The 22,965-nt window shown below is 36.9% G+C and overlaps 1 protein-coding gene across 2 annotated transcripts in view; it reads right to left on the bottom strand.

The window, feature by feature from the left end:
• Window positions 1–8,465: 8,465 nt before the first annotated feature.
• Window positions 8,466–22,965, bottom strand: part of LOC136857105 (serine-rich adhesin for platelets) — a 59,240-nt gene continuing 44,740 nt past the window's right edge. For both annotated transcript variants that reach the window (XM_067135504.2, XM_067135503.2), the window contains exon 2: window positions 8,466–14,069. In XM_067135504.2, coding sequence (XP_066991605.2) covers window positions 10,298–13,918 — 3,621 coding nt within the window. In that variant the 5' untranslated portion in view covers window positions 13,919–14,069 and the 3' untranslated portion in view covers window positions 8,466–10,297. The remainder of the gene's footprint in view (window positions 14,070–22,965) is intronic.

The raw sequence follows: 22,965 nt of genomic DNA, 5'->3' as shown, positions 1-22,965 counted from the left end.
TTGCCACCAAGTATGACAGTGAGTGAAAAACATTGTCGAAATGCAATAAACCAGCTTTGTACCCTTGCTAATAATACAGTACATTGCCATTAATGACTGGACACCCCCTGAAAGTACTCTAATCTCATACATCATTCAAGCATGCTGAGAGCCTATACCATGTCATTAGTGCTTATCAGGAATGTTTACTACCTAACCCTACAGCAGTCAAAATGGATGTACGACGAGAACTCAGTGAGGTTGAAAGGGCCATGGTGCCGGTGCCCATCGGTTTGGTCATTCCATTCATGAGATCTTTGACAGGTTTGATATATCATGATCAACAGTGAGTGATGCAATGGTGAAATGGAAATGTGAGGGAGTTATAAAAACAATTAACAAATAAGGACTGCCGATGCCTTCAATGTTTTTAATTTGCTTTATGTTGCACTGACACAGATAGGTCTTATGGCAAAGAAGGGATAGGAAAAGGCTAGGAGTGGGAAGGCAGCAGCTGTGGCCTTAATTAAGGTACAGCCCCAGTATTTGCCTGGTGTGAAAATGGGAAACCATGGAGAACCATCTTCAGGACTGCCAACAGTGGGATTTGAACCCAGTATCTCCCGAATACAAGCTGACAGCTACGTGCCCCAAACCACACGCCCACTCGCTCGGTGCCTTTGATGTGTGATGGACTCAAACCAGCAAGCTTTGTTAGAAATCATGGCCACAGACTTTGACTGGCATCTGGAAGTGATGTCAGTACTTGAACCTTTCATTGGGAGGTATTTGCCCTAGGATTTCATGGGCAAGCTGTGGCACATTAACCAAGAATTAGACTGAATGCTTGTCACTGATTACAGTACTGTAAAACATGTGGACTCTAGAAAAATAGAACATCATGCTACATGTTGTAGCACTCCAATGAACATGTATGTATCTGGCGAATGTCAGGTGAGCGTTACTTATCAGAGTGTATCATTCCCACTTACAATTTGGCAGAGGTGGCATGATGTGGGCCTGTTTTTTATGGTATGGTCTTGGTCCATTGGTTTTAGTTCCTTGAACCATAACGGTTGATCCCTATCACAAAATACTCGACAATTCTGTGCTACCCACGCAACAATAACAATTTGGAACTGGCCCTTTTCATTTTCAATATGACAATGCACCTATTCATAAAGTGAAGGACATACCTGTTTTGTCAAAATGAGAGTGAATGAAACTGAATGGCCAACCCAAGACCCTGATCTGAAGTCAACCAATTATCTCTAGGGCGAGTTACAGCACTGGTTGACAGCCAGACTACAGATACAAAACTGTTCGCCATGTTGCAGGAGGAATAGAAGAAAATACCTGCAGATGTCTACCGAAACTTAGTGGAAAGTCTCCTAGAAAGGCAGAAGCTGTGATAACGGTGAAGGGCAGATCTATGTCATACTGACACCATAGAAGCTTCAGTTAAGTCAGCACCTACAGGTGTCCAGTCATTAATGGCAATAAAGTTTGTAAAAATATCTCTGCATTATCCATTACCTCAACTTATAAAAAGGAGCTGAAAGTACTGACTATCCTCTCTAAAACACACCAACTTTTGTACAGATTAAAAGATTTGTTTGAATGCTTTGAGTTCATGCAAACTTGCTTTCAATTCTGGCATCTTAGAAACACCTGCTTGTTAGACTACTTCTTTAATCATTTATTACAAGACTGTTAGAACCAAAGCCATTATGCGCACTGCACATGCTACATATTTCTCAGTTTATTTTTGAAGCTATGGAACACCTAGGTACTTTCAACAAAATCTATAGAATGTTATTGTGTTTCATACCTTACATCTTCTTCCCTTTCCCTCATGCAGGGAGCTCCTGGGTCAGGCAGTGGATCACTGACCTCCATTTTACCCTCTTCCTTCACTAATCCTTTGTAAATTATTTCTACCTCCACTTGTTTTCCAATATCCACTTTAATCTAAGCATCCTATCTCTTTGTCAGTCTTCCTCTTGGCCTCTTTCCCTCACATCTCTGCTCCAGACTTACCTTGGAATTCTGTCATCGTTCATTCTTAACTTATATATCTTACATAAATATTTGTTTTAATAACACCCAAAAGCTAATTGCAATTAAGGTCAAACATGCACTGCTCAAAAAGTTTAGTTCTGAGTTCAATTAGTATTCCAGCTTTCAATTGGTATCAACAATTTTAGTCTGGGCAATAAGTTAACATAATTAAAGTAGGAAAAGCTGTGTTATCCATTCTATCCATTTTTCCTCTACCTTTTCTCAAGCAATGTTTTTAAAAACTGTGCAGTACGACAATAAAACATTTTTACAAGAACTAAAAATTATGCAGTAGGACAATGAGATATTTCTAGAGGAACTGGGCCTGGAAGTCAGCAATGTAAGCAAGTACATTTAAGAACGAAAATTTAGTCAGATAAGTATACTGAAAAGAGAAATTCACAGTCCAACTTGGCAGGAATAGAGCCAGTTACTTTGTACAGAGAACAATTATATAGTTTACAGGAGGAAAAACCTAACTTTGTTGATAATTCAATGATCCTACTACAGAGGATCTGTTGAAGCTATATCATTCCAGTAATTCAACTATTTCTGATAGGAATCTCTGGGAGAGGAAAAATTAACTTCCAAAATTGTGATTGAAAGCAAGAGAAAGAGTGGCTTGACTAAATTAAACATGGCGCAGAAGGACGAGGGTTGGAGTAGAGTAGATCCTATCTTGATAAACAGAAGTGGAGGGCACTTACATGCCACAGATGGAAAAATGAAGACTGTATATTACAATGAAGATGTACAGAAATAACCAAGCTAAGTTTGAATTACTTTAGTGTTATCTAGATAGTAGTATTCCAATATAGCAGTATTATTAAAATTATTACTGGTTTATTTTCAAGTTGTTTTCCTCAATGTATGTTCATGATGAGAAAATTCAAGAAACAAATTCAATTTCTTATGCTTTAAAAATGGATTTTTGATTGATTTAATGACATGAAAAATATACGGGATGTATTTGGTCATTTGTTAATTGTAGCTACAGTAGAAGTCCGCTATAGCGAGTACGGCATATAACGAGAAACCCGTTATAACGACAATTTTTGTCTGTCTCTTTAATACCCGTCGACTGCTGTTCTGTAAAGAAAATTCAAAATGAAAGAGAACTTTGTTTCGAAATAGATGCGTAAATTTTTTCTTTTTTTGCTAGTTGCTTTACGTCGCACCGACACAGATAGGTCTTATGGCGACGATGAAACACGGAAGGGCTAGGAGTGGGAAGGAAGCGTCTGTGGCCTTAATTAAGGTACAGCCCCAGCATTTGCCTGGTGTGAAAATGGGAAACCACGGAAAACCATTTTCAGGGCTGCCGACAGTGGGATTCGAACCTACTATCTCCCGAATACTGGCCGCAGTTAAGCGACTGCAGCTATCGAGCTCGGTGGGAGATGTGTAAATAACGTGTCCGATAGTTGTTATCTCGTTAAAAATAAAGGCTGAATGAACGATCACTTACCGGTAATTTTAATGCTAAATACTGCAATGAAGTAAGGATGGGACGCGCCTCAAAATATGGCAGAGGGCATCATTGATTTCAGAGGATATTTTTTATTTTCTCGCATCTGTTAAATTACGGAAAGGCTATTATCATGTGAATTTATAGCTACTGGCACTTGAAGTATGTTTTCATCATACGTATAGTAGAGTTAAGTCAGGATAGGCGACACTGTTAAAAAAATAAAAAAAAACTGAAACATTTGCCACAAAATGCGATCGATCATCTTTGGTTCGGTCTAATTTTCTTGCTATGTGCATTTGCGAGCTCTCTCATTGACATTCGAAGGCGATGTTGGAGTTGATTAGTAACACCCATCGACTGTTGTTCTCTGAAGAAAATTCGAAAAGAAAGGGAATAACACGTTTTCATTATAAATGCGTATATAACGTATTTTCTCATGTCTAGTTAAATTTCGGAAAGGCTATTCCCACGTAAAATTTTAGCAAGGAGGTTATCATTTCTCTACATTTGGCGTTTGAAATATGTTTTCATGATACATATATGTTTGGGTTAGGTGACGCTGCATGAAGGAGGATACTGAAATGTTTCCCACAGAAGCCTGTGGAGTGATACTGTATTTCTCTGAATCCAAGATGACGTTTTATTCTCAGAATCTCATGTGAAAAAGCAAGGGTCATCTTACATTTGCGGCCTAACAGTAATGAACACCACTGGCAACTCCTGCAGTAACCACGCTGCTCCTTTTCACACCCCTCCCCCCGTGTGCGCGCGCACAATACTCGTTGACAATAAACGAGCGCCTCTTTATTATACATCACTAGCCGCGGCAACCGGTTGTACGGTGCCTATGTGTAACGTTACTGGATCTTGGGAAATAGTGAAGAGAGAATGACGTTCTATTAGCCTCTACAAAAACGCTTCTCAAATCTGCAGAATGGCATCAAAACATGCGAGCCTTCGAATTCTTAGAAAGGCTGCGGCTACTCAGCAGCAGAGTTATATTGCGTCTTCTGTACTTGATGCTTAGTAAAATTAAGTTTTATAGACAGCAGGAATATGTTCATGATGGATCGTCGTATTGTAAAGATACATGCAACAGGTATTCCGGCAAATTTTCAACGGGTTCTCGTCGATATTATGATGCCAATTTTAAGTTAATGGTTATTAAACACTCAGAAATGTAGAATAATTGTGCAGCTGCAAGAAAATATGGCAAAGACCTAACTAAAGCCAATAATCGGCGTTAGCGTGAAGACAAAGATAGCTTAAAAATGCGTACTGTACAAAAAAATGAATTCAGTTGCCCGCAACAAGGACGCTTTAAAGAAGTTGAAGATGAAATTGTGAGGTATGTGCACAAAAAACGTAAGGGTGGAATGGCCATACCGTGGCGCAATAAACTCGTTCGTTGACCTTCAACGTCCGCGATTAGGCCAATACATCGCTAGCCGCTGAAGTTGGCCGAACCCAGCAAGCGAGACGTGCGTGTAGCGGCAGCCATTTATATCTGACGCTGAGCGAATGTAACGGTTTTATAGTAAGCAAGAACATTTTCCTGGTGGATCGTCGAACTGTACAGGTGTTGTTTATAAGTTCATTTTCCGTATTGATAGATATTACTTTACAAAAACAATATAAATATAAGTCACCACCTTATCAATACAAAATTTATTCACATTCAGCTAGTAAATATGGTCAAGACCGGTTTCGGCCCCTAGGGGATCATCTTCAGTTGACATGCATAAAAGATATATTTTACAAAAACATCACATATAATGATTAAAAATAAGTCCAACTGATCATAAATGTTGGTATGTATGTCTTGGTACATTTGAGCTATTGTATGTGTCAATCCTAAGTTTCCCAGCATACAGTGTCAAGGTAAGTAGTTAACTAATATACATCATCCATGAAATTACATGCTATTTTTCATGTTATCACTATCTAATTTGGGTTGTACAATGTGGAATGAGATATACATACATTTGTGTAAATTAATGGTAGTAAGTTCAGTAATATATATTAAAAATTGGTTCTTAAATTACATTAATTGATTATTGATCAGTCATATGAGAATGTAGAATTATTAGTTTGGACACTTGTGATTAAAATATTAGTATGCAATACCTTGTTGGCATATATCTTAAATGCTAAAGTATCAGTTTATAAAGCCTATTATTCTTATTTTATGTCTTGGAATAGGGTTGAACTTTTAGAAAATTATTTGTTTTGTTGAGCATAGGCATTGGATAATCTTGTTAAATTGGACACATAACTAAAACAGTGGTATATATATACCTTGTTAAAAATACATTGTATTAACATTATTAATAAGTGGTGCTATATATACATTGTTTGGGGTAAAATGGGGTTAACAAAGTTTTCACAACAGTATTTGATTAGTTATGATGTTCCGATATAATGGGTCCGTAAAAACATATAACTATATACATAATTGCGGTTAGATAAGTATTTGTATAATCTGCTTGCAATTCAGGTAATATTTGGTTGTAATGTCTGGCGATATTTTGGGCAGCTACTGTTGTTAGAGCTATTAAGAGTCTTGAATATTATTGATGGAGCACATTCTCGTATGACTGATCAATAATCAATTAATGTAATTTAAGAACCAATTTTTAATGTATATTACTGAACTTACTACCATTAATTTACACAAATGTATGTATATCTCATTCCACATTGTACAACCCAAATTAGATAGTGATAACATGAAAAATAGCATGTAATTTCATGGATGATGTATATTAGTTAACTACTTACCTTAACACTGTATGCTGGGAAACTTAGGATTGACACATACAATAGCTCAAATGTACCAAGACATACATACCAACATTTATGATCAGTTGGACTTATTTTTAATCATTATATGTGATGTTTTTGTAAAATATATCTTTTATGCATGTCAACTGAAGATGACCCCCTAGGGGCCGAAACCGGTCTTGACCATATTTACTAGCTGAATGTGAATAAATTTTGTATTGATAAGGTGGTGACTTATATTTATATTGTTTTTGTAAAGAACTGTACAGGCGCGTGGAATAGGTTTAGCCAGCAAATTTTCAACGGGTTCTCTTCGATATTATGATGTCAATTTTAAGTCAATGGTTATTAAGCCCACGGAAATAAAGAATAATTGTGCAGTCGCAAAAAATATGGCATAACTAAAGCCAATGTTCAGCACCTAAAAATAGTCTAAAATGCGTACTGTACAAGAAAGGCATTCATATGATTTTACAAAGCACTTTTTAAGCCTGATTTAAATTTTTTTGAAGAAGAATGTGGAGAAATATGGTAGGCTACTACAACTTTTTCAGAATGAAATTAAACACACTCTCTCACGTAGTATCGGATTTCGAAAAATTACAATCAAGGAACCAGTAGTGTGGAAGTTATCCGCGAAAACACAAGTTTTGAACAAACTGATTGCCGTTTCATACCCATTTTAATGTGTATGGGGGTTTTCCCGATTTTTACAAAAAATCTGATATAACGACAGTCCGCTATAGCGAGTAAATTTTCCACTATTATTAATTCTCGCTATAATGGACTTCTACTGTATTTTCATTCTTATAATATAGGTATGGCTGTAAAACTTTATTTGGTAACATTTTACAAGTTAAAATACGATCAATGCTAACGTTAATAAGGATTTCAAACTGAAGCCTATACAAAGTCTGGCAAGGGAACTGTTTGGGTTGGACAAGACGGATTTCAATGAAATTTGGGTGAATAATCAATCAGCATATCCTAAGTTTATTGATAAAAATCATTTTGTCATAAATTAACAGAAGTGTTATAATTAATTGCTAAACAATAGGTGGGTATAGCAATTAGCTGATGATGACATGGAATGATACTGCTTATGTTTTGTACAAATATACTGATTGTTACATGAAGTTACATAAAATAACTTAAAATCTCTTCCATGTGTACCGAATAGGACCTAACACGTTGAAAGTTTATTTTGATTACATAAAACACTTTATACTGAAGTGAGATTTTGACAAACCTAACAGAATGTCATGCTCAACAAACCTATTTTACTTACATGAACGGTATATGAATATATTAAACTATTAGGGTTTTAACACGCGAGAGGTCGCACCCACAGCAATTTGCCGCACTTTTAAATATTTGTTAATAATTTCGTTGCTAGCCGCTGTAGGGCTTAGGGCTCTCGCTTCATCCCTTCCCTCCCTCTCTCTCGCCCGACGTTGATTATCATCAGTGAATTGTCTGCTGCGTTCCGAGTAGTTTAAGTTTTCTTTCACTCTCGCATCTGTTGCGGCATATTGCCTTCAAATGATGTAGATGTTGATTCCCATAGGGAACCTAAAAATATTTGTCCCGAATGAGTAAATTTATAATACCAATATAATGGTCCGTTATTAGACATTATAAATTTTCCAGCTAACTCATTCTTGGTTGCCTGCGTTTCGCCCTCGTGTGCTAAGTTAGGCTCGTCAGTTGGGACTTAGCACACCACCCAAGACGCAAGGCTAGTGCATACCATGGAGGCCACTGCATAGGCTACTTGAAGCCACCAGCAGTGCCAATGCACTATGAGAGCTATGTCTCATTTTCAAAAATTGATGCCTGCCTGGCCATCAAATGATGTAGATGTTGATTCCCATAGGGAACCTAAAATATTTGTCCCGAATGAGTAAATTTATAATACCAAGAATGAGTTAGCTGGAAAATTTATAATGTCCAATAACGGACTATTATATTGGTATTATAAATTTATTCATTCGGGACAAATATTTTAGGTTCCCTATGGGAATCAACATCTACATCATTTGATGGCCAGGCAGGCATCAATTTTTGAAAATGAGACATAGCTCTCATTGTGCATTGGCACTGCTGATGGCTTCAAGTAGCCTATGCAGTGGCCTCCATGGTATGCACTAGCCTTGCGTCTTGGGTGGTGTGCTAAGTCCCAACTGACGAGCCTAACTTAGCACACGAGGGCGAAACGCAGGCAACCAAGAATGAGTTAGCTGGAAAATTTATAATGTCCAATAACGGACCATTATATTGGTATTATATTGCCTTCATGCGACCCCTCACATAGTGCATTCTTACATGACTGCATTTCCAAGAAAGTTTCTTAAGTAAAGTTCATGAGGTTTATGGTAGCTTTCAGTAAAGTATGGTGCTGTAGTTTTATCTTGAATTGTGACCAAATAATTCATTAAAATGTATAAATGGAAACGTTGCGGCAATTTGCTCATGTGCGACCTCTCGGGCTCTTTAAAAACTCTTGTAACTTTACCAGATTTTGCGACAAAGTTCATTAATTTTTTTACATTGAGAAAATATTGTTACTGGGTAATTATGTTAGTACTAGTCGAAAGGCAGTTACACAGGGTACATATTAATATTTTTATCAGAGCATTCACCGCCAAAGGAAAATAGCAGCTCATTAAAATATGAAGCGTGAGCAATTTGCCTTTGCGCGACCTCTCGTGTGTTAATACTCCTGTATCATTTATAATGGAAACTGCAATATTATGTGGTATGAGATCTTGATCATTGGTACATGAACATGTTGAAATAATAAGAGTAAGTTATTTATTAGACCACCTAATCAATACAAAGTCTAGTTTTGGATGATTCACATAAATTTATTAATTAATAGTGGTACATGTTTCGCCTTCCCTGAATGGTCGAGAGATCCCAAGATTATGATTAACTTCGGATCTCTCGACCAACCTTTGAGTTTTATTCTCTCTTCTTTATCGTCTAATTATAACCGCCAGAATATCAACTTTATTTTTATGCAATCTTACTACTTGTTGTATAACAATCTGTTGTTTTATCCAATGCACTTATTTTAGCAGCCTTCTAATGTTAATTTTGTTAATACTTCCACTATTGTATCTCATCACATTGTATTTTTTAAACCATCATTGTTATTTTTAATGTTATTTTACTTCAAATCTCAAGATTTTAAAATTCATTTCTTTATTACATGTTATTTAGATGCTTATTTTTAATTTAAGGTTAAGACTATGGCTGTTGATGCCTTCAGGGAAGGCGAAACATGTACCACTATTAATTAACAAATTTATGTAAATCATTCAAGACTAGACTTTGTATTGATTAGGTGGTCTAATAAATAACTTACTGTTATTATTTCAATCAAATATCATCAATACGGACCAAAAATGATATTTATTACATGTAACATTAACGTGTGCCATTAATATAATATTTTATTAGCACAAACAACAGAACTGCTGGATTCGTGTTCAGAATCACTCATTTTCGTTGTGGACAGCCTATGTCACAATGGCAGGCATGCAGTGATGTTCATCCTACCAAGTTTCACTGCAATTTATTCCTTTGATACATCATATTCCACTTAAAACCACAGAAAAAACCCATTTTTTAAACTATGTAAACACTAATATATGGCAGAATGACTATTACCATTAAGTTTATGATGTCTTAATTGTTCATCCTATCCAGTTTCATTGCAATCGGCCACGTCCAACCCAAAATGAAAAGGCTGCAGTCATACTTTAGAAATAATAACAAGATTTTTCAACATTTCTTATGACATAATGACAATTACAAGCTATAAATTTCATTTTTGTTCCGTATTGAAGTGCATTTGTAATGACAATGGAATGACTATGGTTGTTAGCAGACTGTAAAAAAATCTTATTAAATAGCATATCGTGAAAGCATTAGAAGAGGATGTCACGCCTCAATCTTCACTTTTCCATTCACTAAAGAACAGGAGATTACAAATGTTCACAGCTGACCTAAGTCTGATGTATCAGTAGACTTATCACAAAATTTCAAAGTTGAAAAGTCAGGAACCTCAGAAGAAACCAGTGTGTGAGTAATTTCTGAGCCTTCCATTATGCTAACTAATTGTAAACCCTGGCCTAAGTCTGTTATCAATGAATTCCAACCTATCCAACTTTCATCATCGCTGGTAATTACATCTTCCATCACTTTCTGAAGTTTTGGTATGTTTTCTGGTATAACAGAAGTTTTCTTCCTAGATGGTATATAAGGGCTTCTCTTGAGTGTAGTTCTTGGGGACAGTTTGGTATAACCTTTGAATGCAAAACACGAATGCCTCTTAATATCTTCTGATGTTAATTTGTCTAACTTAACATGACAGTTCTTTATAGAATACCTTTGAAGAAGTTCCGTATCTGAAATTTTTTTCGATTTATTACCATACAATTTTGTTTTTGAAAGAATTGAAGAAGGTACAAACGGTAGTCTTTTCAACTTCCTTCTCCTTACTGTGTTAGGCGACAGGTTCTTAAACTTAGATTGTGGTATTCGAGATCCTGTTTCGAATGTCTTTAAAGTTGTTGCATTTACTCCAGAATGGGAAGATTCTAAGTCACTAACAACTGATCCATTAAGAGATTCTGGTGGATATAACCTTAAAGTAGGAGTTATTAAAGAGTGGACAGAATCAAGATACACTGGTGTCCTTACAGACTGCTTCTTCTTTTTTATGCCCTCAGATCTTAATTTGGTAGGCATACTACTACTACTAATTTTAGAAAAACAAGAAGAATGTACTGTCCTTGCCAACAGTTTTGGACAACCATCATCTTTCACTTTTTGTTCACCAGGAGAATTCGTCTTCATCTTTTTATTTACTCGTGATTTTCTGAAGGGGGCAGTCTTCTTTCTTTTTATTCCTCCTGTACCGTTATGTACAAGTGAATGTGAAACTTCTGTAGTAATAGCTGCACTACTGCCTATACCATCACTCACCTTTGTGCTTAAAGATAGTTTAGCAATCTTCTCTCCTACAGATTCAGTTGGACTGGGTTCAAGTAAAGTTCCACTTTTATCTTTTGATTCTGATAAACCTTTTGAATTCACTGCGGGAACAGATTGTTCTATTGTGCCATGTTCCGTTCCTTTTTTCTTATCTGAGATGTTCATTACACCTTTCATGGGTATATTTAGAACCTTCTTTAAACAACTGTTCTCTGCAAAGCTCTCAACTACTTCTTGAGTAAGAGCAACAAGCCTTTCTTTCTTTTTCCTTTCAGCTCCAGCCAGGTCCAAATATTCAATCATCTTTTGACTAGATTTTTCTAAAGTGAGGCATATACTTCTTCCATCTATTGACGTTACAGCTTTTGGAATATCTTTACTTATTTCACTTAAATTGGTGATGGAATGTTTAACCCTTGACAAGGGACTCTTCACAATCTGTTCCTCAGAAAAAGATGTAGTTCTTGTAGTTAACCCCTCCTCTTTCAATCTGGAATCAGAATTACAGTTGCTTGAATCATGTTGACTAGACTTCTGTACAATGTTGGAAGATGTAGAAGTCCTTGTTTCAGTTTTCTGTTCCCTACAGACAGCTGTAGTAATAAGAGGAATTTTATCAGATTCAGTTTGCTTACTAGTGTTATTTTTGCAGTTCTTTCGTTCTCTCTTTGACTTTGGTTTCTTCACCAGTGGTGCTGAAACTGGAGACTGTGAAATTCCTTCAGAACCAGATCCATATAACTCAGCATTCTGTATTGATTTAACTGAACTTCTATCAGTTACAGGTGAAGAGAAAGGAACATCTTCAACATCCTTGGAATTCACTGCCTTGGGAGTTCCTTTGACTAACTTTACTGGAACAGATGATTTTCTGCACCTCTTTAATTTCTGGGCCAAAGATCCAAAATCTTCATAAATAGTATCATCATTATTTATAATAGCTGAACTATTCATGCTAAACAAACCCAAGTTTGTAGATGTCTGCAAAGATTTTACATCTTTAAGAAATGCAAGTCCTCCTTGATCACTTTTGTTATCCTCCACGTTCTTACCATCACTCTTACAAGTAGCTTGCTTTCCTTCTGGTGATGCAGGGAATTTAGGGGTTGATTTTAATCCCAGATTTTCTGAACAGGTTTGTAAGTTGCCAGCATTTGAATCCATGCTATCTCTAGAAATCTCAATGAACTGTGAAGTACCCATATTAGAAACAGCATCCACCTTAACTGATTCCAAAGTATTTGATTCCATCACAGTCTCTTTCTGCAAATTTAGCACCCCAGCTTGTTTCTGTTTCCCTTGTAAGAGCACTGTCATTCCAATATCAGAATCCTGACCACCAATTTCAGGATCATTCTGCCTTGATAGGGTATTCATAGATTCCTTTGAACTAACTGTCTCTATATGATCATTTCTGTTCATGGAACTTACACTTGTTTTAACAACGTCTTTGTCTGGAAGACCTTGTTTATCACTAGGAATTGGTATACATGAAGTAGAAATATTTGCACATGCATTAGTCAACAGAGACTTCCGGAGAATAACATTCTGTCTTGGCCTGTTGACAACATGATTATGTTTATCTTTCTTACCATTCTTCCGTACTTCAACTTCTTTTTTGGTGGTCGATGAAACAGGACTATGATGTGTTGATGTATTCACTATATGCACTTTTTCCATAATAGTTGACTCATTTTTCTCAGTCTTATTCAATGTATCCGATGAATTACTTAAAACTAACTCTTTAAGATCCAAATTCTTGTTGTCTTTAATTCTTTGTGTCAATAACCCTTTAGAACGAACTTTTGAGTTTGGTTTATCTTTCTCAACATTAACTTCTGATGCTTCCAACTTCTCATCAACAGTCTTTTCAAACTGATTACAAGATAATGAATTGCAGGGCATGTCTATATCTGGCTGTGTAACGCATGTATCATGTTTTCTCCTATACCCAACTTTCAAGAAATTAGTGTTTTGTTCTACAGAGTTAGCTGTAGATACGTCAAGGACCGTTCTCTCCAGAGCAACACCTCCATTTCCTGGGGGTGTGGGATTAAGAGGAGGTATCAACTTACGCCTAGTGAGACAAACAGTTCTACCAGGATTTTCGATTCGAGTAGGTTTGGCTTTCCTTTTATACAAATAAAATCTGACTCTTTTATCGTTTTTTGTTCTAGGCTCTATTTTAGAGTCATCATATCCAGTAGTGTGACAATCTTGATCATATCCCTCACACCTAGGAAATGAACTATTCAAATTTTCACCATTTTCACTCTCAGAATTTTCCCTAGAAGCATTACTTTTTGATCTCAGGCATGATTTCAAAGCTTTTCTATCCGCTGGGTTATCTTCAACAATTATAGGCACAGGTGGATCCAACTCATCATCAAGGACGACAAGATCACCATCAAGATCAACTAGTTCATCAGTAGAATCAGTTTCATTTATTACAATGCCATCAGAATTTGAATCACTCTGAATATCTTCCACAGATGGAGGAGAACCTATACAACAGTCACTTTCACCAACTTCTTCTGAAGACAAAATTTGCTCGTTAAGGGTTGAATTTTGATTCTTAGAAACTTCAGAACCATTCCCTTCAGGTAGTTCAGATTCCATGTTTTGTTTTTTTGTCTTCACAAGACACACCTATATTCAAAGATCCATTGGCAGAACAACAAAACCATGTAGTTATCTCCTGATCTCCATCACAATAGTGAATTTCTTCTTCCTCATTATGCTTGCATCATGGTGCAGAAGATATCATTACCTGTAACATCAGACAGATTTCACAGAGATGTACTGACTGTAAGCAAGTAAGCAAAGCAGGTTAAAGTTAAATTTAGGAATGGGGCCTATTAAGTACAGTTTTCTAGCCATTGCATAAGGTAAATTTACTGTATTTATTCATGTAATGGACACCACTGCATAGTGGATGCACCCTCTTAAATTTTAGAGAAAAAATTTCCGTTTAATGGATGCATTTCATTTTCAACAAAAAAGTCTTAGTAATACTTTTTTTTTTACTAGTGGTTTAACACCACACTGACACATTGAAGGTTTTTGGCATTGGAAGGATGGAAAGGGTTAAGACTGGACAGTAATGGCCGAGGCCTTAATTAAGACATAGCCCTAGCATTAGCAGGGTGTAAAATTGGCTAACCACTGAAATCCATATTTAGAGCTGCCAAAGGTGGGATTCAAGAAAAGAAGATTAACAACTGCATACCCAGTTTTGCTGATCACACTTTCAGCAAAGGATAGCAATTATTTCTATAGAATGTGTATTTTAAAAAAAAAATGTGTGTGTGTGGTATTTATAGGCAATGATGAGAAATGAAGGATGGAGTAGTCTTGTTCATATCCAAGTTTTTAAATAACAATGTGAGAGAAAGACTCCAATTGGAACTGGTTCTTTTAAAAAAACACACACACACACACACACACACACACACACAAAAACTGCTAATAATGCAGTAGGCTATTCTTGTAAAGCCTGCAGTAGGCAGTTGTGTTGATGAACAGTGTTTTTGCAATGGATAGAAATAAGATGAAATATTCAAGTAACACAGCAAGAGTTACATAATAGTAGCAATATAATGTTAGTAAATGTTTTGTTTTACCAATAACTACTGCTATACAACATTTCCATTTTTAAGTTATGGTACGCTGTATGTCATCTGTGTTTTGCTACACAAGTTTAACAGCTGATGCTAGTTATCAATCGTATGCTCGTTTTTGTAGCGAGACTATCAATACATCATTGGTAGTTGCTACTGGTTTTCTACATCACTCTTCATACAATCAATTATTTCACATTTGAGATGGTGCATGTTTTAACTAACTTTTCCTTGCATAAATGACGTACCCTAGATTTTTATTATAAAAACTGGAAAATAAAGCATCTGTTACACTAATAAATACAGTATATCTACCAACAGAGGAAATTGGGTTCTGTGAAAAATTAAGTTAAAACTATTTTCTGGGCACATGTCTGTGAAGACCACCGTAAAGTAGTGGAAAATCACTATCCTTGTCATCATAATTTGGATAGACCGATGTAATTTGGCACACTGTTTTAGTGTAAAATTGTCTTAATTGTGAAGTACAATCATGAATATAGCTCTTTATTTATGAAAAATAGGCCATAAAATATTCAACAAAATTTGAGAAAATTTGAATGGCAATATTAGAAATTTTCCTACAAAAGATTACTTTACTAAATATCATGATTGTAGTCTACTTTGTACGTATATACTGTGAGTAGTAGCTGTAAAAATATCATTCATGTCACATGAGTAGTTTCCGAGTTTACCTTTCCAACAACTTGGAATGAATTTGAGGCGTTAAAAATCATACCAACAAATAAACTGTCATAAAAAATTAACCATGAAGTGTAACCAGTAGCTAATTAGCTAATAACAAGCTACAATGTTCATTTATTGCACATGATAATTTTTGTTCATCTGGAATAATTATTTCTGTCCAAACTACTTTACTGTGGTCATCACAGACACATTGTGCCCTTAACTAACTTTTCCTTGCATAAAAGATGTACCCTAGATTTTTGTTATAAAAACTGGAAAACAGAGCATCTATTATGCTAATAAATACAGTATATCTACAAACAAAGAAAATCAGGTTCTGTGAAAACAGTTAAAAGACATGTTGCATTTCAACTATTTTTTCAGGGCACTTTTCAGCAACTAAATCCATTAATATAATGTTTACTTGAATTTAAGGAATACAGCGGCATATTAAAATGTGAGTAATGGACAGAAACAAACTACTTATATGTGTAAAAAGAAACATGAAAAATCAAAATGAGGAGAACGACCTTGTCCTCCTGCTTTCATGTTTGTCCTTATCTCCTCCTCTTGTTCCCTCTTCCCACACTGACCTGTTGTGTTTATCCTATTATGTGCATTTTCATGCTTCTTTCTAAATACAACTTGATTTATTACATGTTTGTTCCTTTTCATTACTCATATTAACCCATAGAAATTCATTTCTCCCTTGTGTTCAAAGCGATTTACCACTTCACATCTTCATCACTTTCCTTTTCCTGCCTTTAACTGACATACAGTCATTGTGTTCATTCTGTCTTCCTTTCCATCTTTCTACACATGACCTGAAATATCAAAATATTACGTCTAGTTCTGCACCTTTTCCAATTTTCTAAATATTATGTTTTAAAATTTATTTGTAAAATATGTATTACTCTTGCCTTATCTATAGGGCTCGAAGAAGCTCAGACTAATTTTTGAGAGTTTTGTAATCAAATATAAAAAAATCAACATCTAAATTTTTTTTATACATACTAAAATGAAAACATTTCAATAGTACATGAAATTATGGGCTTTTCAAAAATAAATCTACCTTGGATGTATTATTGTAACACAGAAAAAATACAGAATTTGAAAATATGTTTTGAAAAATAAAAAGATGGTTTTGAATATCAAAAATACATATTACGTTTGACTTCTGAACTATTAAATCTGAAAGAAAAAACATTCAATTTTAAATAAATTCATATCAGTATTTTATTTTATTAGCTTCCTAAAAATTATCAGGTTGCCACAAGGACAAAGGATAATATACACAAATAATATAGTTAGACGATTACAAATAAAGGATAGGAAAACAGTATAACGATGGCCTAGAATGAAAACCTCGTATCTCACAAAGTTCTTCATATCCAATATTTCCCTCAAGACTGGTTACGCCTCCAAGCCACACATGAATATGCAGTCCATCAGAACAATGTTCGTTGTGTTCTTTATTCCTATGCTGACGTGTGAAGGAAAATGAACCTTACTGTACCGTGCTATAGGAAAGTATGTCTGCGTGACATATTTACTAACTCCTAGAGTATAATTTTCATAAGGTTTATTTTCCTTTACTCAACTGCATAGAAAAATAAACCCAACGAACATTGTTCTGATGCAATGCATATCCAAATGTGGCTGGGAGGCGTGACCAGTCTTAAGGGAAATATTCGATAGGAAGAACTTTTTGAGATACGAGGTATTCATTCTAGGCCATCGATAAGGGATTAGGAAGAATACTTAATGTAATTTTTTTTCTATTTGCCTTACGTCGCACCAACAGATAGGTATTATTTTACATAAAATCAGCTTCATGGCCCGTATCGCACTTAAACAGATTCACAACTAAGTATTTTTTTTTTCCACCTTGTCGATACACTAAATTGCTTAAGGCAACTTACTGGTTAAAAGTGGTAATGTTTCGTATATTACTTACATCTTCAGCCACAAAACACTGTTTCGATGAAAAATTCATATAATGACAAAGTGTGCTGTGTTTGAGTCATCAGTCCATAGACTGGTTAGATGCAGTTCTCCATGCCACCCTATCCTGTGCTAACCTTTTCATTTCTACATGACTATTGCAACCTACATCCGCTCTAATCTGCTTGTCATATTCATACCTTGGTCTACCCCTACCGTTCTTACCACCTACACTTCCTTCAAAAACAAACTGAACAAGTCCTGGGTGCCTTAAGATGTGTCCTATCATTCTATCTCTTCTTCTTGTCAAATTTAGCCAAATCAATCTCCTCTCACCAATTCGATTCAGTATCTCTTCATTCGTGATTCGATCTATCCATCTCACCTTCAGCATTCTTCTGTAACACCACATTTCAAAAGCTTCTATTCTCTTTCTACCTGAGCTAGTTATCGTCCATGTTTCACTTCCATACAATGCCACGCTCCACACGAAAGTCTTCAAAAACATCTTTCTAATTCCGATATCAATGTTTGAAATGAGCAAATTTCTTTTCTTAAGAAAGCTCTTCCTCGCTCGTGCTAGTCTGCATTTTATGTCCTCCTTACTTCTGCCATCGTTAGTTATTTTACTACCCAAGTAACAATATTCATCTACTTCCTTTAAGACTTCACTTCCTAATTTAATATTTCCTGCATCACCTGCCTTCGTTCGACTGCACTCCATTACTTTTGTTTTGGACTTACTTATTTTCATCATGTACCCCTTACCCAAGACTTCATCCATACCATTCAGCAAATTCTCGAGATCTTCTGCAGTCTCAGATAAAATAACAATATCATCGGCAAATCTCAAGGTTTTGATTTCCTCTCCTTGGATTGTGATTTCCTTTCCAAATTCCTCTTTGATTTCCTTTACTGCCTGTTCTATGTATACATTGAAAAGGAGAGGGGACAAACTGCAGCCTTGCCTCATCCCTTTCTGGATTGCTGCTTCTTTTTCAAAGCCCTCGATTCTTATCACTGCAGACTGATTTTTATACAGATTGTACATAATTCTTCATTCTCGGTATCTGATCCCTATCATCTTCAGAATCATAAATAGCTTGGTCCAATCAACATTATCGAATGTCTTTTCTAGATCTACAAATGCCATGTACGTGGGCTTGTCCTTCTTGATTCGATCCTCTAAGTTCAGACGTAAAGTCAGGATTGCTTCACGTGTTCCTAATTTTCTTCTGAAACCAAATTGATCTTCTCCCAACTCAGCTTCAACTTGTTTTTCCATTCTTCTGTAAATAATACTTGTTAAAATTTTGCAGGCACGAGATACTAAACTAATGGTGCGGTAGTTTTCACACATGTCAGCACCGGCTTTCTTGGGAATAGGTATAACAACATTGTGCCGAAAATCGGATACATCTTGCACACTAAATGAAATAACCTTGCCATGCTGGTTTCTCCTAAGGCAGTCAGTAATTCAGAGGGAATGTCATCAATTCCAGGTGCCTTCTTCCTATTTAGGTCACTCACAGCTCTGTCAAACTCTGACCTCAAAATTGGGTCTCCCATTTCATCAGCGTCAACAGCCTCTTCAAGTTCTAGAACCAAATTATCTACTTCTTTACCTTGATACAACTGTTGGATATGCTCCTGCCATCTTTCTGCTTTGTCTTCTTTCCCTAGAAGTGGCTTTCCATCTGAGCTCTTAATATTCATACACCTAGATTTCCTTTCTCCAAAGGTTTCCTTGATTTTTCTGTATGCAGCATCTACCTTTCCCAGGACCATACAGCCTTCGACATCCTTGCACTTCTCCTTCAGCCATTCTTTCTTAGTTACCTTGCACTTTCTATCCACTTGATTCATTAATCGCCTGTATTCTTTTCTGACTTCTTCATTTCTAGCATTCTGTATTTTCGTCGTTCATCAATCAGGTCTAGTATCTCCTGAGTTATCCACTGATTCTTAGTTGATCTTTTCTTCCTTCCCAATATTTCTTCAGCAGCCCTACTGACTTCATTTTTCATTAATCTCCACTCTTCCTCTATAGTGTTTCCTTCAGCCTTTTCATTTAGTCCTTGTGCAACATGTTCCTTGAAACAATCCCTCACACTCTTTTCTTTCAACTTGTCTAGATCCCATCTTTTTGCATTCCTTCCTTTCTTCAATTTCTTGAACTTCAGATGGCATTTCATGACCAACAAGTTGTGGTCAGAGTCCACATCTGCTCCTGGGAAAGTTTTGCAATCCAACATTTGGTTCCTGAATCTCTGCCTAATCATAATGAAATCTATTTGATACCTTCCAGTTTCTCCAGGTCTCGTCCATGTATACAGCCGTCGTTTGTGGTGTTTGAACCAAGTATTGACAAGGACTAAATTATGATCAGTGCAGAATTCAACCAGCCGACTTCCTCTTTCGTTCCTTTGTCCCAATCCAAATTCTCCTACTGTATTACCTTCTCTTCCTTGGCCTACCACTGCATTCCAGTCTCCCATCACAATTAGATTCTCGTCACCTTTTACATATTGTATTAAATCTTCTATCTCCTCATATATTCTTTCGATTTCTTCATCATCCACTGAACTAGTAGGCAATATAGACCTGCACTATTGTGGTGGGCATTGGTTTGGTGTCCATCTTGACGACAATAATTCCTTCACTATGCTGGTTGTCGTAGCTTACCCGCTGCCCTATTTTCTTATTCATTATGAAATCAACTCCTGCATTTCCCCTGTTTGATTTTGTGTTGATAATTCGGTAGTCGCCTGACCAAAAATCTTGTTCTTCCTACCAACGTACTTCACTTATACCAACTACATCTAACTTTAGCCTACCCATCTCCCTTTTCAGATTCTCTAGCCTACCACAACGATTCACACTTCTAACATTCCACGCTCCGACTCGCAGAATGTCAGTATCCATCTTCCTGATGATCGCCCCCTCTCATGTAGTCCCCACCTGGAGATCCGAATGGGGGATTAGTTTACCTCCGGAATATTTTACCCGGGAGGAAGCCATCATCAGTACATCATTCATACAGAGAGAGCTGCATGTCCTCGGGAGGTAGTTACGGCTGTAGTTTCCCGTTGCTTTCAGCCGTGTAGCAGTATCCACACAGCTAAGCCATGCTGAGTATTATTACAAGGCCGTATCAGTCAATCATCTAGACTGCCGCCCTTGCAACTACCGAAAGGCTGCTACCCCCCTTTTGATGAACCATTCGTTAGTCTGGTCTCTCAACAGATACCCATCCGATATGGTTGCACCTGCGGCTCGGCTATCTGCATCATTGGGACATGCAAGCCTCCCCACCGCGGCAAGGTCACATGGTTCGCAGAGGAGGAATGACAAAGTATCAATGCTTTAGAGGAAGTGTCCTTATGTTAATTTGTCCTCCTAAAATGTATTTGACCGAGCTCGATAGCTGCAGTCGCGTAAGTGCGGCCAGTATCCAGTAATCGGGAGATAGAGGGTTCGAGTCCCACTGTCGGCAGCCCTGAAGATGGTCTTCCGTGGTTTCTCATTTTCACACCAGGCAAATGCCGGTGCTGTACCTTAATTAAGGCCACGGCCGTTTCCTTCCAATTCCTAGGCCTTTTCTATCCCATCATCGCTATAAGACATATCTGTGTCGGTGCGAAGTAAAGCAAATAGCAAAAAAAAAAAAATGTTTTGGCGCCTTGCACGAAGCTCTCGCACAGCTGTTTATGTTGCAAACCATGACTTCTAAACATAAAGTAGATCAGCTTGATTGTATGGGTATTTTGACAGTTTTAGAAGTGGAGAGTGATGATGAGGCATCCTCTTTATCAGATGATGATGATGATGATGAGTGGATACATAATGAAGAAGAGGACAGTGAAAGTGATCCAGAAACGAAAGTGAAATGGTTCCAGACGAACCAAGTGACGCGGATGACGTTCAGAATGTAACTCAGCCGGCTCAGTTAGTTGCGAATGGTGCCCCAAGACCAAGGTTTGATTTTACAAGGGTAAATATGATAAATATAGACTTAGAGACATATACAGGGTCGCAGAAAATTTCAGCGCGTTCGTAGGTGATGATATATTCCAGTTGTTAGCCAAACAGACTAACTTGTATGCTAGCCAATTTTTAACTACTAATCTTAACCCAAAACGACGATCCCGAGCGAGAAGCTGGACAGGCACAAAGTTGCTGAAATGAAAACTCTCCTTGGACTTCTCCTTCTACAGGGTATTGTTCACAAACCAAAAAAACGATCTCTACTTCACAAAATGTGAAAATATAGCAACTTCCTATTTCTCCAAAATTAAGCATGAAAAAAAAAAAAAATTCCACCTGCGTTTGAAATTCCTTCACTCTGCAGATAATTCCAAGTTTGAACCTCGGATCCACAATAGGAAACTGAACAAAATACAGCCAATCCTCGACCATCTCCTAACCAAATTTTCTTCCATCTATACTCCTGAACAAAATGTTTGTGTTGATGAATTCCTTCTCCTCTAGAGAGGACGACTAAGCTGGGTACAGTTCATACCCTCAAAATGCAGCAGACTTGGCATGAAACTCTACAAACTGTGTGAATGTAGTTCTGGATATGTTTGGAAATTAACTGTGTACAGTCGAAACTGGTTAAGTCATCCCTCTCTAGCGCGTTTCCCTGGTTATTACGTCATTATTCCGAAGTCCCAGGACGTGTCCTATTAAATACATGCTAAAGAAACCTGGATAGCACATTTATGTCACTCTTTAGTACATTCGTAACTACCACCACAAGCAATTTAAATTGTTCCTAGCCACGTTGTGTGCACAACAGTCCAGCGATAACTGCCCTGGGTGAAGATTTGGTAGAGAACTTAATTTCACGGCCGCGGAGTGCGACTGCATGTCAGCCTACAGCTGCAGGGTGCGTCAGTCCCAAGCTAGTCTTCCACAGTTACTTGTTATTGGACATTAGTTTTTATGCATGTCATCATACACAACGGATCGACCGTGCTCGCGACATCAGTACAGAATGATATAGATGTTGATTCCCATAGGGAATCTGATCCGATAGCCAAGCAGGCATCAATTTTTGGTAATGAGACAAAGTCTCTCATAGTGCATTGGCACTGCCGGTGGTTCCAAGTAGCCTATGCAGTGGCCCTAGCCAGCGTCTTGGTAGGTGTGCTAGGTACCAACTAATGAGCCCAATCTAGCACACGGGGGTGAAACACTGGCAACCAGGAATGAGTTAGCTGGAAAATTTATAATGTCCAATAACGGATCATTTATATTGGTATCAGTACAGAAACTGATAGTGTGTACCTATAAGAAAGCAGAAATATGCTGACATGTTGGTATTTACTTTTACATTCATAAATGAATTGTGTAACAACATACATAAATTTATTAGGCCTTTTGTACTTACGCATAGTGGTTTGCAGGACA

Source organism: Anabrus simplex, chromosome 1 (assembly GCF_040414725.1).
Source record: "Anabrus simplex isolate iqAnaSimp1 chromosome 1, ASM4041472v1, whole genome shotgun sequence".
NCBI classification, from domain to species: Eukaryota; Metazoa; Arthropoda; class Insecta; order Orthoptera; family Tettigoniidae; genus Anabrus; species Anabrus simplex.
This window is presented reverse-complemented; position numbering and strand designations above follow the sequence as displayed.